Source organism: Falco punctatus (assembly GCF_963210335.1).
Source record: "Falco punctatus genome assembly, chromosome: 1".
In the NCBI taxonomy this organism is placed as follows: domain Eukaryota; kingdom Metazoa; phylum Chordata; class Aves; order Falconiformes; family Falconidae; genus Falco; species Falco punctatus.
Window position 1 is genome coordinate 61,472,763 of NC_137580.1, and position 15,850 is coordinate 61,488,612.

Below are 15,850 nucleotides of genomic sequence, written 5' to 3' on the forward strand. Positions count from 1 at the left end.
GTACTCACTACCAACTCTGTTGCTTTACAGAGACCTACTTCTGGTGGGCTGTACTGGTTGTTAATGTACCTGCCACCTGAGGCACAAAGATTTGATTTCCTGAAGAAGCTCAAACCCACATCTCCCAACTAGCAGAAAAATACACCAGCCTCCATGCTAAGGAGCAAATAAGAGTAGTCTTTGTCAGTCCAAGTTACCTTTGTGTCCAAAAGAGAATTGTGAGGTTTGTGGTGTGGCAGAGTTTAACGCTGAGGATAGTCACCTTGGGTTTAGGAAGGCTTTTTCTTTCATCTAGTGACATCTTAATGGAAACTGCATAAATAGTTATTAGAGCAGGAAGAGGAACTGAGGACACTCCCTTTCTCTGCCCCACCAGGTGAGTGTCCTGTTGCTCTAAGCATCTCCTTCCAAAACCTCATACATTTGTTTACTATCCTCAAAAAACTGGGAAGGCGCACAGCTAAATGTAGTAACTTCTGTATTTGAAAGAGGGGGGCATACAATGAGCTTAAGGCTGTCTTCCACAGGCCTTTTGGTTTTTTTGGCCATGAGTAGTGTTTATTTTCACTGGGTGTTTTGTGGAGATTAATGTCTATGAAAGACAAGTAGTGAGGAGACTGGAGCACTGTGAACGATGCCATAAGAAAGAGCTATAATGAGCTTTTCTTGAATTATTAGGTGAGAGGCACAGAGGTATGAGCAAAGGTATCAACTCCTATTGTCCTTTTGTTCCTAAATTAAATATAAGTATATATGGGCTCTCTAAATAACAGGTTATCTGAGTCTCTGTGATCTATTTCACTTATTTACGGGTATCAGGCTACGTTAAAATCACTCCCAGTTAATTAATTTTGCAGATACATTCTTCTCCTTCCCACCTCCCTTTTTAAAGAAGGGTGCTGAAGATTGGCAGTTACACACTGTGATCTCTAGCATATCCTTCAGAAATTTGTGAGTTGTTCCTTCTCGGAGTGTTTATTTGCTTGCCCCTTGACAGCTGAGGAGTTCGAGAGCTACACTGGCTGAATAAACCTCTGTAGCTAGGGCAAGGCTTCTGTCACAGTAAGTTGCGGCAGCAAGCCTCTTTCTGCAGAGGGTTTATCACAGCAACGTCTCTCAAAAGATCTTGTGGCCGATTTAAACAACTACTGCTTTTTCTTTTGCAAGAAATGTTTTATCTGGATTTATTCCAGTAGGTGGCGTTTATCAGCTACCATACAGACCGTGCCTTCCAGCAAGCCAAAGCTGAAAGTGCAAAATAGGATCAGCAGGGAGCGCGTGTGTTTTTTGGCGGCGGTTGTCGTTTTCAAGTGTCTCTTACGTTTTGTGCATTTGCAGATAGGTTGTTGGCATGATTTTTGTCCTGTAGACCTCCAGGTCGTGTTATCTGAGTGTTAGCATCTGGCACTGAAGGAGGCAAGGCAAGTATTCACAGTTTGTGGAGAGGAATCTGAATGCTGTTTCATTTGACTGTTTATTCCTGTCTTGCAAAATTAAGTACTTTTCTAGTGATGCACATGGGACAAAATACAAGAATTTAAGGTAGTTTAGGGAAAAAAAGATAGGCGTTTCCTAGTTGGGTAGTTTGGCACTTCGTGTTTTGGGATTCTCTTGCCTCAGCAATTTACCTGTTCTCAGTATTTGTAGTATTTTAACCATAGAACAGAAGTTAATAACATCACACAAAATAAATGCTATCAAACATTTTGGATGGGTGGATATAACTTGCCTAAGTATTTATTTTCTTTTAGAAGTATGTTAGGCTATGTTTAAGGCTCTGTATTGAAATATGATCAACTTTACTATAGAAATATTTTGTATTAAGTTGTTGAAGCAGTAAGGCTGAGTTAGACTGAATCAACTATTTTGAAGGAAGCAGAAGATCCTATAGTTAACTAGAGAAATGGAAAGCATAGATAAGTAGCATACTTCAGAGCCACAGAATAGTAAGAATTTATGGAGACCTTGACCGCAGAATTCTGTGCAGTTAAGTTTTTGTCACATTTTTAGGATGACTTTGGTAATTATCTCAGGGGTTTTCCGGTAGTGCTAATAGATGCATATGAAACAAAGTTTGCTTTATAGGATGTGAACTATGAAATCTACATTCCATGGTTTTAGAAAGTTTTGACTGAATTTAACTGGAAATATCATAAAGATAGCATGTTATTGTGTTCTCAGTTGGTAGTGTCTGTAAGTGAACTGGCAGCAGAAAAGGTTGACAATGTAATAACCATCATTCAAGAGGAGCTTAGGTCTTCCTGGTGGCATAAAAAAGGCCAAGCACCAACTACAATAGGCAAATTTTAAAATTTTACAAGTATATTACAAATATATAAAAAGATATATTTTAAAACAAAATGCTGAATATAGGGCAAAGGGGGAGAAATCTGAAAACTTACTATCAAATAACCTACAGCAAAAGTTTAATCATCTAGATAGGTACACGTCCAGTACCTTCTAACACTTTTTGAATGCCTAAAGACCAATTATAAGGTGATCCCTTCATTACAAATTAGTGAGGTGTGGGGTGAAACCTGAGCTAATCAGCTGGGTTGGGCTTTTTGACCATGCTGGTCTTGCTGGAGTTGGGGCACTGGTGCAAAGCAGTGTTAGTGGCAGCAGCAGGGGGGGAGTGGTTGGGGTCTGAGGAGGTAATGAAAAGTGAAGAAGGAGCTGGTTGCCAGGCCTGAAGGTAAGTGAGGAGGATGGGTAATGGTGGTGGAGGTCCCTGTAATTGCTGGGGACTAATGACTGCTGTTCTTTTGTTCATTTGTTGTCCCTACAAGAGCAGATGCCCAGGCATCCAGTTCCTGTTTTTTCTTTATATAGTAGGAGGGTTGTACAAATTCGACTGGTCTGGTGGGAATTTAAACAACAAACAAGGTGTTTTACATCTCCTGGGAACTGCTAACATCCTCTAACTGCAGCTGCTAAGGGAGGAGGCTTTAAGGACCCTGGCATCTAAACAGAATTACAGTTACAGGAGGCAGAAGAGACCTTAAGGTTCAGGGCGCTGAGGACATTTGTAGCCTAGTTAGTCAGAGGTCCAGGGCAGGAGCTGATGCTGAAGATGCTCACTGCATTCCGCTTCATGTCTAGTTCTGGGAGAAGAGGGTGTTTTGGTTTGCAACTCGTTCAGTTTAGCATCCATGTAATGTATTTCCTATGGGTGGTTGCAAAAAGAAGTAGGGATAAAAGCCAGAAGTGTTGTCACCATGCCATGCTTGGCATGTTTTTAACTCACCCCTATGGTAAGGAGAACACAGCAGCCTAGAGGACAAGAAGGAAGAGATTATAATTAGAAAAGCCATTTCTGTAGTATTAGTGGCTGTACTTTCTTTGAGTTTGTCTTTGTAGGTGTACTTTATGACCTGGTAAATAAAATATTTTCGCTTACTTGTACTAGAGGGTCTTAGTTTTTAATAGGTCTGTAGCTGTTAATATATGTTAAACTTACCATATGGGGGAGGGAAAGATGCTGAATGAAAGGAGGAGGAGGATTCTTTGGCTGTTTTTTGTTGAGCCAGAGGAGAAAGACTTTTTCCCCTGTCGTAACTGAAGTAAATAACAGTACACACTGAACTGATTTACTCAGCTTTAGAGACTGCAGCGTGCAGTGCAACTCTGGGGAGAAGACTAGAATCATGCAAACTTGGCTCCCGAACTAAGGACACACACCGGTTTCCTTCAGGACTAGCTTATTATTTGTAATGTTCTCTTGCCTTGTGCAGCGTAAATACACCCTGCAGATGACCTTTTGTCTGAAAATTTTGTGTCTGAAAAACTGCCTGAACTGGCCAAAAATCTTGGCAGCAGTAACGGTCAAAGGTAGCCTGTGCACCTCCAGAACAGAAGGGCTGGAATGCTGTTTTGTAAGACTGTGCATAACAAATTAATAACTGCAGGCTCGCCCAGAAACTGGATCTAGAGTGTATGAGAAGGATCAAAACCTGAAAGGAATGAAAGGAAAACAAAGGCAGGCATGTCTTCCCTTTCTTATGCTTTACAGCAAAAAGCTGCTCTAGAAGGCAGCCTTAACTTCACATAGTTTCTGCTCTGTCTGACTTGGAGCACGGGTCTCTCACTTGCCGAAGACCGGCTGTATTTATCACAGAACATCATCTGATAAATAAACTCATGTAAAATGGAGCTGATCCAGTGGAAGAAACTGGAGCTAAGAGCCAGACATGCATCATATGCACATTTGTGAGTGTGAGGGTTGCATGGAGAGGAGCACTCACAAGTACTGTGGAAACTGTGTTGTAGAGGGCAAAATTAGACTGCTTTCAGTGAATGCAGGCTGCTGCTGGCTTAGTAGGATGTTGGTTGTGCTCATGTGTATAACTGAATTTCATTTTGTTCTGTATGCTCTGAAAGCTAAGGATTTTTTTCTTGTGTTAAACAGTAAGATGTTATGTTCCCCTCCTAGTGAGACTGTATTTGAGATAAGCTCTCTTTTGTTAGTATGAATGCAGCTGCTTGAGAGGAGTTTGCTAGATGCTTTCAAGTGATGCTATGTACACTGTCTTTTTGTCTTTCTATATGTTGGGAGGGGTTTAAGCTTCTAAACTTGGCGTAGTTTTTCTGGCAAAGATCTTTTGAACTTTAAATATCTAAAGCTTACTAAGGAGAATGCCTGGAATAAGATTTTGGAGTAGTTTTCTCTTTTCTTTAAACAGTCTCAAAATGTTTGTATATACAATGTTTTTACTTTGTGATATGTAGAGTCCAGGAAAGTTTTGGCTTTTGAGTCAGATTTCCCAGCTTCTAAAATACTAATGAAATAAAAAAATTTCTGGAAATATTGGTCAGCTGTAGGATTTACTATTTATAATTTACTTTATACGGCCTGTTTTGTCTGCTTAATACGGTCATGTCACAAGTTTCAACACTTCCACTCTCGGTTGCCAGGTTTTGTTAGTGCGTGTTTGTGGATGACTACTTCACTAGGCTATTTCCATTGATTATTGGATAGCATGTTCTCAGTTAAGCAGAACACACTGTACAACAATTAATTAACTGTGACCTTATTTTTCTGTCTGTTGGGATTTTGAGCTATGGTTCAGTGTCTGCACTAGCAGTTGGAGGCAAAAATGTTCTGGCATAATGGTTTCTCTGTAATGTTGACATTTGGTACTGGATACTTGCAAAACATTTTATGCTGATTAATCATGTAGCCTATGAAACGTGAACTGTAAAACTAAATAATAATACAAACTAAGATATGTTTTATATTTCTCTTTTCTTCCTGTTGGGTATGATACACAACAGAATCTCTTGCAGGAATAGGAATCTCTCAAAGCTTATCCAAAAACTGAAGATAATTTATAATGTAAGGTAGTGTATGTATTAAAAAATGAAAATGCTACTACTCCATAATTACATGATTCCAAAAAGTGGAATCAGATGAGGTCACGTAAGACAAGCACATTAGTGGGTCGTAAATGTGATTTGCCTGGTTCCTTAGGCAGGCCTCAAAATGCCCTGTGGTGGATGAGTGTGCTAGTGGTGTCTGGTCTGAGGGCTTTAATGGAAGAGGTAATTCTCAGCCCTGTTTACGCTGTGTGTTGGTGTGTTTTCGATTTCTAAGGTCCTTGGCTGGAGACTAAACGTTGGGTTAAATGAACCGTTGCTTATGATTGCTGGTAGTAGTGTAAACTGCTAGCAGAACACCTAGGGAGTCAGAAGTGTTGAGAAGTGTATCTAGCTGGAACTAGTGGCCTCTCTGTTTAAGCAGATAGTCTGCCTGCAATTAAGATGTAAATCGAAGAATTTGGAGCATACAGTACAGTTAAGCACGTCTGTAGTTCTGCGGTTACACAGTGACACAGAGTTTTAGAGGATATTCCTCAAATTAGAGGAATTTCTTCAAAGTATGCTAATCCCAGAAATAAATGATTCAGTCAGGTATCTGCCTTGCAGAATAACTGCCACATTAATAAGAAGACATAGGAGAATAATTAATATTCAAAGAACCCACAGCTGAATAAGAGTATTGGAGCTGTTCAGACTTCATGCAAGCTGTGTATTTGTCCAGACCCCATCTGAAACGCTGAAAAGAAGTTTATCATCAAATGCCTAAAACTGGAAAAATCTCTCCTGACTTGGTTAGAGCAGAAATGACCTTGCAACTCAATGTCTTGCAAAGGAAAGCAGGAAACCTATGTCTTCTGGATGTGCTATCATGTAAAGGCAGATGGTTGAAAATAACAGTTTTAAGGGTCAGAGTGGTGGAGTGCATCAGTAACTGCCACATGGCCGTCCTGACAGGGTTCCCTGAAAAATGGTACTGTTGGACCATTGCTTTTGCAATCCATCAAAAGGCAACACAGCAGACTGCCAACTATAACACCATCTGTCTGCAAGAAAGAGCCAGGAAAACAAACCTTAAAATAGAAAAAGAACACGATAAGATTGTTGCTGCTCTCTTTCATAGATAGAACACAGATAGAACCTTTGACCCTTAGAAACATTGTCAGTGTTTACATATATAGCTACATATTTATAAATATTTGCACATTTACAAATGCCAGTCCACTGAGAGATGTATCTGGGAAATTCAGGGGGAGGAGTAAAAAAGAAAATCAAGTCTGAAATAATCACATGGGTGAATTTTGTGTAGTTATGTGATGACACTAGCAGTACGCAGGATCATGCTCTGAAATAGCAAAGAGGGATGAGGAACTCCAGCGAGAGGATGCCAGTGAGGTGGCTTAGGGCAGAAGAGCAGGCAATGCGAAATGAGTTACTTGCAGAACAAATGCAAGCTGATACAGAAGCTCTATATGATGGTCTTCACAAGTGGAAACTTGGACCAGTATGTTTAAGATAAGAAAGCATTCACACTGAAAGCAGGCATAAATCATCAGACTCTTATTAATAAGTACCTATTACTTATTACTTCTGAATTATCTTGAAGCAGTGCTACAGTTAATGGTATCAAAAAAGGACTGAGATGCCTGCAGGTTTACCTGGAGAATGAAAATGTGGGATATACATGAACAAACTGAGACAAAACATAAATGAACATACTGTCTACAGCAGTCACAGTCTAGTTTCAAAATGGGGACTGAAAAGAATTCAAGAGTGAACTGCAGAAGGCAACAGCTTGCAAGCGCTCATGAGTAGTTGAAATTAGTGAAACTACTCATGTAAGCAAGTCTGTGCTGAAGCAAAAGGGGAAGTTGCAACATAGCTCCAAAAGAGAAAGGTGGGTCAGCTGCAGAGTGGGAATGAAAGAATCAAAAGTAGAAGTGAGCTGACAGAAATATAAGAGGAAATACATCTGTCTCTGTGCTTTTTGTTTTATTTCTCCCCAGTATAAAGCAGCTTGACAGGTATGGTCAGCTGATCCTTGCAAACTCCACTGCAGCAGACACAGGTGAATATAGCTGCTGGCTTCAGCTGTGCAATGGTAACAAATGCAGGAAGGATGAGACTAAAACAGGTTCAACGTACATCTTTTTCACAGGTAATTAACTCGCTGGGGGATTAGTAATGGAAAAGTATTTGCTAGTAGGACAGCAATAAAGCTACATCAGCAATTTTACTGTCAAGACTTTTCTTCCATGATTTTCATCTTTTTTAATGGATGGTAAGGAAGACAGTGCTGGTGAGCACAAAATTACTTGCTCAGTGTAATTTATGAGTCCATTTTTCCTATGGATTTGTGTACCCAAAATATTGCATAATGCAAGAGAAAGCAAATACCTTTGAAAATACTAACATGTGTTCTGAGGATCTTAAACATTTTTTTATTAGTTTTGTAGAATTTTTGAAAATGTCTGCATAAGAAAAATAAATCTGTGCAGAAGATTCATTTTGTCATGGCATTCAGATGACCACATGGATCTCCCCCCTGCCCCTCCACCAGTTACCTGCACTGACTTAAAAATCTTGACCTCACTGATCTCGGTAAAGCCACAGTTTATCCCAGGAGTCTACATAGCATGTTGGGGCAACACACTCTGTTGTCCCACAGAGCTTGAAGTTGACTGTAGGCCCAACACTGCATGGACAGGACCATAGTAGGTAACTGTGCACAGTTTACTGCTGCTTGGTACAACAGAGCTGAAATCACATGGTTATTTTGTTCTTCTCCTGGAAAATATTCTGAATGGTAAAATGACCTTTGCTGCCTTATTAGAGCTAAACCGTTCTTGGCTAGCAGATATTTTAGTACAAAATGCTAAGATGGGATTGTTTACAATACATTTTGGAGCTAAAATAGACTATGAGACTGTGCAGAAGCCATTTATCAGAAGCGCTTAACGTTCTGAAAATACATTCCTTTAGAAAGGCTGGAATAAACTTTTCAGTCAAGTTATTATGTAAATGCTTGTGCTAGAAAGAAGAATTTCAGCTTTATATTTCTAAGCAGCATGCCAAATACGGAAATACTCTTTAATTGTCATTCTAAAAGCATTAAATATTTCAGCTACTTAGAGCAGTACATCAAACATTTGCCTAAAATCCTATGTATGAAAAGGCTGTAGCTCCAAAGAATATCTCTTTCTAGCAGTGCTTTTTGTACCAGTGGTGGTAGATTTTTTTTTATGTGTTACTCTTTGAAAGTGGGAGAATTAGATCTAGATGAGTTCCAAAGATTTTCTTAAGATTACAAAAATCTGATTACAGTGAAGAATACTTTGTTTTTCTTTTTGATTTAATGTTTTTAATGCAAGCTATATAAATATGTACTTACAGGCTAGAAAAGTTGATTTGATTTTTTTTTCCTTTTGTGTATGTGTATTTAAAGCAAAAAGCTTTGGGTTAATTTTTAATGAGCAATATTTTCTCTTGTCATAATGTACTTTCTCTTCTTTCTGTTAAGCCAAAATGTAAATATTATTCTAACTTGTCATTTCTTCTGCACAGATAAAGAGGAACTTTTTGTACCTACTCCCAGTTATTTTGAGATTGTTTACCTGAACCCAGATAAGCCTGCAGTCATCCCATGCCGCGTTACTACTCCTTCAGCAAAAGTAACTCTACACAGGGAGTTTCCAGCAGAAGAAATTGAAACAGATGGAACCGATATTATTTATGATGTGAAGAAGGGTTTTGTCTACCAGCACCCTACTTCTGATCATAAAGGTATAGTCTACTGCAAAGCAGAGTCACAGGGAGCACCTCAGATTTCCATCAAGTATCACCTACTGTATGTGGAAGGTAAAGTGCAGGTTTTTATATGCTTACACTGACTTGTGTCTTCTGCTGACATTGATTAGAAAACAAATTAAAAAAAAATAAAATAAGTAATGTAATCACGGAGTTTTAAAATCTTGATCTAAAGCATATGTGATAAAACTTTGTAGGTTTAAATTCCATCAGTTTCCATGTGTAGAGGTGAGAGTTGCAAGTGTATATCATTTAGGTGTTGGATTAAGCAGAGGCAAAAATTTACTCTTACAATTGTATTTAACTTTAGAAACTAATTTTCTGCTTCCAAACACTGTCTTTCTGGCAGTTCCCAAGGGCCCACCCTCAACCACAATTGCAGCATCATCCAATAGAGCAGAAGTCAGTGACAGCGTTCATGTGGTCTGCACCGTCCTTGGGGAGCCAGATGTAGATGTGAACTTCAGGTGGCAGTACCCACGGCAAGAGGTGAGAAATGTATGCTGTGGCTGAAATGGTTTGTCCTTCATAAAGCCAATGCTTTGAATGCCAGTCAGTGTCTAGATTTGGAGTAAAGATTCTTTCAGACTCTGGTGTCTGCTTCTTGCTAGCTTAGGCATGCTGGCAGGAGGAGGCAGCACATCCCTTTTGAACTTCAGCTCATCTTTCCCTAAGAGCCTAGAAGTAGCACGGGAATGAAGCTGGAGAACTCTACCCATGTTAGCAAAAATCAGGCTCAGCAAAGGTCACTCCTCCTTGTGTTTCCATTCCAGAGGCACTTGGCCTCTGGCAGTGTTTACAAAGAAAAGCCTCAGAAAGGCCAGCCAGCATCAGGAAGCTATTCAAGGTAAGCCACAAAGTTTCACTGATACCTCTGCATTTGATATCCCTTTCATTTTCACGGCTTGGGCACATGATTCATCACAGCACAGAATTCTTTAAGCTTAATTGTTGCCCGTAACCAGAGCACAGAAATCAGCTTCTGCCCAGCCTCATCAGAAAGAATCCACTGGAAACATCCAGCGAATCTTAGAACATTGTTGGTCCTTTTTCTTGCACAAAGTAAGGTGTATCTGGCTAGCAACACTAATGGTCCCCTCTCTTCTCCCTCTACCCACCCTGACCAGTTACTGTAGGACCTATTCCTTAACCAGCCTCATCTCTACTGCTGTTCATCCTAAGCAGGATGGGAGCAAAGGACTGCTGGAAAGTGGAACCCTTCACCACAGGAAAGGGATCCTGGGGGATTGCATTGTATTCCATTTGCCAGCCCTCCTAGTACTGGGTTGTCAAAGGATGATGCTAATAAGTACCTTGCTAATAAAGTACTTGTATCAGCACTGGTCCCCTTGAGCCAGCATAGAATTAAGTAATTTAACAGCAGAGGTAACGTTTAAGTGAGTGATTGGAGTTCATTGCTTACTAAGCTTGAGAAAATTCAAATCTAAAGCCCCAGAAGTTTGCTGTAGCCACTAAGGTAGAGACTGTAGCACTCTACTGTCATGCAGGGGTGGCATGCCTTTTCAGGGGTAAAAATAGTGAGAGAGCAAGTGAGCACAAAAGGGATTTCAGTTGCTTGTGAGGGCACTGGGCATGTAGAACCAGGTCCTTACTTAGATGTTCATTCTTTCACTTCCCCCTCTCTTCTCCACCTTTTTTTTTTTTTTTTTTTTTCCTTTCCTCCCTGCTGGTTGTCTTGAGTTTTCCTGCTGAGACTATTGAAGTCTGAGCATTTGTGAGCAATTACTGAGCTCCTCTCCCTGCCCTGTCCTGGCTGTTAAAGGAGGGCAGCCTCAATTGCATTTGCTGGGGGGTTTGGTACTGATAGCACGAATTAGGTGAAGAGTAACTACGGGATGGAGTACTGGAAGAGTTCAGCAGAATTTCTGTTTCTGGTGTCCATTTGAGTTTGAGAAAGAAAGGGTCAGATGTCTAAATGAGCAGAGAAACCTGCAGCTGTTGGTGAAATTAAAAGTAAAATGCTAGGGAAAACTGAAGTGCCTCCAAGTTCAAGGAGCTGCAGTGCAGTAGGTTTTTTGAGTTAAATGCCCAATGTCTTCCTCTGAATTTAGCTCTGAGCATTACTTTGGGTGGGATGCATCAACAAATGGCAGTTTGTTCTCTGTCCTTCAAGTCGGAGCTTTAACTCTTGACAGTCTTACAAAGATTCACTCTCTTGGGTGGGGAAAAGAAGAAATGCCCCTGCTGATCACATTAGCTTTGTTGATTGATACGGTTTTCTGGTGGTTTTGTGTGTGTGTGTGTGAGATCTTTTGTTGTATTTTTTTAGCTTCCCTTGATATCTGTGTATTGGGCTGTAGTAACTGGCTATACAAACCCCAATTTTATGTCTTTTGTAACTAAGAGCAAAAAATTGAAGGGATTAAATTCTAGACTCAAGCCTGGCCTTCCAAAACTCAGTATCTTGCTAATGTCCACCCCTTGCTACTTTTAGATGTTTCACAGCTGAATGGCTGCCCAAACCTGGTTGCTGGCTGTTCTTGGCCCAGTTGTTTCCAGTGGTCTTACAGCACTTGATGCTGACAGGTGTGCTACAGTTATGCCTCTCTGGCACCAACTGAATATAAACAACAAAACACATGCAAATTGAATCCCTTGTTTGCTGTGGATACTGTGGCTGCAGTGCAGGGCACATGCACTATCAGCAGAGGCCTACACCCTCTCACTGCACCCATCTGTTGGGGGGTTGAGAAAGACTTTGGCCTCCGGCCTGCATCTGCCCTGGAAAGGGCTGATGTGCTTATCCGCTGGAGTAAATAGTCTCAGCTCCAGCTGTGCCCAGGGATAGGGAGGGAAGAGTTGTGTTCATGTTTCTGCCCCAGAAAAATGATGTAAGTAAACATCAGAGTAGGAGCACTGTATGCTTGTTGAAGACTTCACGTTTATTAAGGAAGTACATACTGCAGAGGAAAAGGTGGAGGTGGAAGGAGGAGAGAGGACCATCATGATGCTGGTCAGATACACCTTTTGTGCAAGAAAAAAGACTGACAAAGTTCTAAGATTCACTGGATGTTTCCATTCATTGCTGCTGCTTTCAGTGCAGGTAGCTCAGTGATAGTTTTTGCTTACCGCCACCACCCCACCCAGCACCTGGGCTGTCACCTACCACTTGATCCCTGAGCAGAAGCAGCACTTCAGTCCCTGCTTGCTCCTAGATACATTGCATTGGAGAGACCCTCATCTCATCTCTGTAGTTACTAACCTTTCCCTCTTACTTTTTCACTCAGTTGTGGTTGTTTTTTTTTTTCCCTTGCCACTCCCTGGCAATTGCATCTCCTCATTCACCTGCTGTGAATGCATACTGATGCACTACTCCTTAATATGATTCTCTGAAACTACCTTCAAAGCAGAAGGCAGTTAGTTTGAGGAAAACTGGGCTAGCAGGAGCCCAATCAGGCAAACAGCATCTGCCTCACATGGCCTTTACTTTCACTTTCTGTAGGGTCAGGTAAGTTCACTTGCTATATTTAAGAACTAACTAAAGGTGGGCAGTAGTACTTGATTTTCAGGCTGGCACAGGAGGTAGTGCTCTGCTAGGCAGAGCTCTGCTAAATGGCTCGATTCTTTCAAAAAGGCTAAGGATTTCTGGGTGAGATTACCAGCTTTTCAGAAAAGTTCTTGCTAGCTGTAAATGCCTGCCAGTGCCTGCCAGTTCCTAGGTATTCCCTGATTGCACTTATCCCTAAGCTTCAAGAAGACTGGCAGCTTCTTCTGTACTGGTCATTTTGCAAGTGCAGGATTATAGCTTTGGCTCTAGATAAGTGTTTCATTTACTTAACCTTTTGCTACTATTAGCTTAAGCCTTGTAGCATCCATATCGGTAAATGGCTAATCCATCTGTTTCATGAAGCAAGAGGAGATGGTTTCTTTGCAAGCAGGAACCTCTCTTTGTCTTACCAGTTTTAGCCAGGTTATTGGTATAGCACACGCCAACATGATTAAAGCTGCTGACTAGCATGATGGATCTTGGAAGGAAAGAGACTGCCTTAGGCTGTTTTGGGCCAGTTTCTCTTATCCAGTCTTTCGCAAACTTCTGAGGTGCCAGGGAGTGTGACCTGGTAAACAGTCCATCAGACTTCTCTTACAGAAGAGAGAAAGAAAAAAGCCAGTTACAACAACAACAACAAAATCTAAAAAGCATCTTTTGAAGCATCCTTGTTTGTATTTTTGGCTTTGAAGTTACATTTTGGAAAGCATAATGGATTTGGATTAATTTAGAAGCATTTCTGAATTGTTAGCGTTTGCTTGAATGTTACCTAATACAGTGTTCTGAAATTAGAGGAGGAGGAATTAGTCTTGCAACACACGATTTAAAGCTGTGCTCTGTGCCAGAAGAGCACTAGGTAAAGCTTGGTGATCTAACTCATGCCGCTGCTGCCTTCCTTTTCGAGACATGCTCAAAGTCTGAAAATACGCTCACAGGTCTGTCCCAACATCTCCCCCGAGATACCTCATCTGTTTGATGGAGTACCTAGATGCAACCTTAGTAAGGGGACCGCAGCTACAACCGAGTTCATTCATGTACTCCAAGCAGAGCTTTGGCAGCCCATCACTAATCTGAAGATATGCAGTACCTGTAGTTAGAGCGGAAGAGCCATTGTATTACCCTTATTGGGCACAATTTATTGGTACATCAATATTTAATGCAGGAATATTGCTACAACTGCCAGAGGCACCTTCCGTTTCCTCACTCAAGGCTGACTTTTGGACAAGTACAAGGCTTGTACTATCTGACCTCTTGGTTCAGAGTTTGATAGGGTAGTGTCACTAAATACATGTTGCAGAATCACTTATTTTCTTACGTGCCTGGGGTTTTTTCTTTTAAACAGTCTGAGAGGCCTGTGATTATCCAAAACTTCTGGAGATTGATAAACAGAGGAACTGGACATACCACAAGAATCTCAAAGAGTGTTCTTCTTGTTGAGGATTTTGAAGCTGGAGATGCTGGAAACTACATTTGTATAGCTCAGAACCTACAAGGAGAAACAACAGTAGCTACTAAAGTGGAACTAAATTGATAGGAAAGGTTTGTGGACATAGAATGAACTGTATGTTGTTTGACATTATAGCCATTTATTTTCTTTATTAATGTTTAATTGTAGCTTGCTTTATCACTGTCTCTCTTCATATGTCAACGCATTCCCTATTCACTAGCTGGACAGGCCAGAATGGAGTTCCCTATGCCCAGCAGTAGTCGGTGCAGTTAATAAAACTACTATGAAGTATTAAAGTTTAAGCCTGAACACGCACATGGCTTAGTATCTTTAGGAATAGGTGCTCTTGGGCTTTCCTTTACATACGATCTCTTTTCCTCAGACTCTACTCTTTCATAAGGTTAACCTGCTGTATGGTTTTGCTTTTTGTGTGAGAACTGAGAAGATACTCAATATCCCTCAAAATTCACCAAGCAGGTGTATCTGTTCTGGTGCTGTGCAATTTTAAAGTTGGGAGTACTGTACATGTTTAAAACAGCAGCAAAACAACAACAACAAAAAAACCCCACAAAATAACCTTGTTCCAGAATTACCCAATAGCAAATGTTTATTTATGCAAGAATAATTAAATTTCTGAACATTATGAAAATAAACATGTATGTGCATATATGTATATGTGTCTGTGTTCATTTCATATATGTAGAAAGACACAAAATCCTCACTCCTAGGGAAAAGTAATACTAAAAATGTATTTAGGTGCTAGAGGATACCTCTAGAAACTTGTAAGTAGTTCCATACGTTGGATTTCCCTTCTGTTACATTCTTAGAACCTTGTAATGTGTAGCTTACTTAGAATTCACTTCTCAATAGATGCATGGTGGTACGTTTACTAAAGTATGTAGCAAATTGATTGCTAAAGGTAAAACTTGCATTTATTTATATAGTGTCATTTACAGAAAAAAAAAAACCCACAATTGTAACATTAGAATAACGTTCAACTATACAGCAGAATCTCTTCTTGGGTTAATAACAAGTTCAACTGGATTGTACTAATTTACTTGGGAGAAAAGGAAAGATGTTTCATTTACACAGAACTATGTCTGGATAAATAAGCAACTGCTGCTCTCACGCTGAGTTTAGTTACCAGTACAAGGACAGAGACTTACAGAGAAAAAGTAAGAACTTGGTGACAATGTTGTTGGACGTTTTTGCAATGTTTTTTTCTTCCTAGCCTCAAGCTCAGAATCCGTGTAAGCTAGAGCTTCCAATACAAATCCACTCAGTACTGTAATTGTGTTACACACACACACACAAAAAAGTCCTAATGCAAGCCATTTTATTTCCAAGGCATGTGAAAACCAGCGTATTCTGAGTATACAAGGAACGAGACCAGGAACTGGTCCCTTCCTTGCACACTTCAGTGTGTCTCAGCCTGCATTTGACTAGAATGCCTAACATTTTCTTCTGGTGAAAGCTTCAAGCCAGCCCTTTGCTCCAGGTAATTCAAACCTTTGAGCATATGCATAGTACAGTTTCAAGTAGTGGTATCTAGTAAGTACTGATGTAAAAATGGCAGCTTCTGAATAACATCATTTACCTGATTATTAGTGTAGCTAATGAAAACATTGAACGATCTTGCTGAAAGTGTTTAGGTTCCTGTATGCTAAAATAAAACATGTAACCTATATGATAAATATTCATGATAAAGACTGAAATGGCTCTATGCATGTCTCATGAAACAGACTTCATGGAGAATGCTCCCCAGATGCCTG

At 40.3% G+C, this 15,850-nt stretch overlaps 1 protein-coding gene across 3 annotated transcripts in view; it reads left to right on the forward strand.

The window, feature by feature from the left end:
• PDGFRL (platelet derived growth factor receptor like) overlaps window positions 1–14,747 on the forward strand; it is a 24,974-nt gene extending 10,227 nt beyond the window's left edge. For all 3 annotated transcript variants that reach the window (XM_080391489.1, XM_080391488.1, XM_080391490.1), the window contains 4 exons: window positions 7,323–7,474; window positions 8,881–9,174; window positions 9,473–9,612; window positions 13,974–14,747. In XM_080391489.1, coding sequence (XP_080247615.1) covers window positions 7,323–7,474; window positions 8,881–9,174; window positions 9,473–9,612; window positions 13,974–14,162 — 775 coding nt within the window. In that variant the 3' untranslated portion in view covers window positions 14,163–14,747. The remainder of the gene's footprint in view (window positions 1–7,322; window positions 7,475–8,880; window positions 9,175–9,472; window positions 9,613–13,973) is intronic.
• Window positions 14,748–15,850: the final 1,103 nt, after the last annotated feature.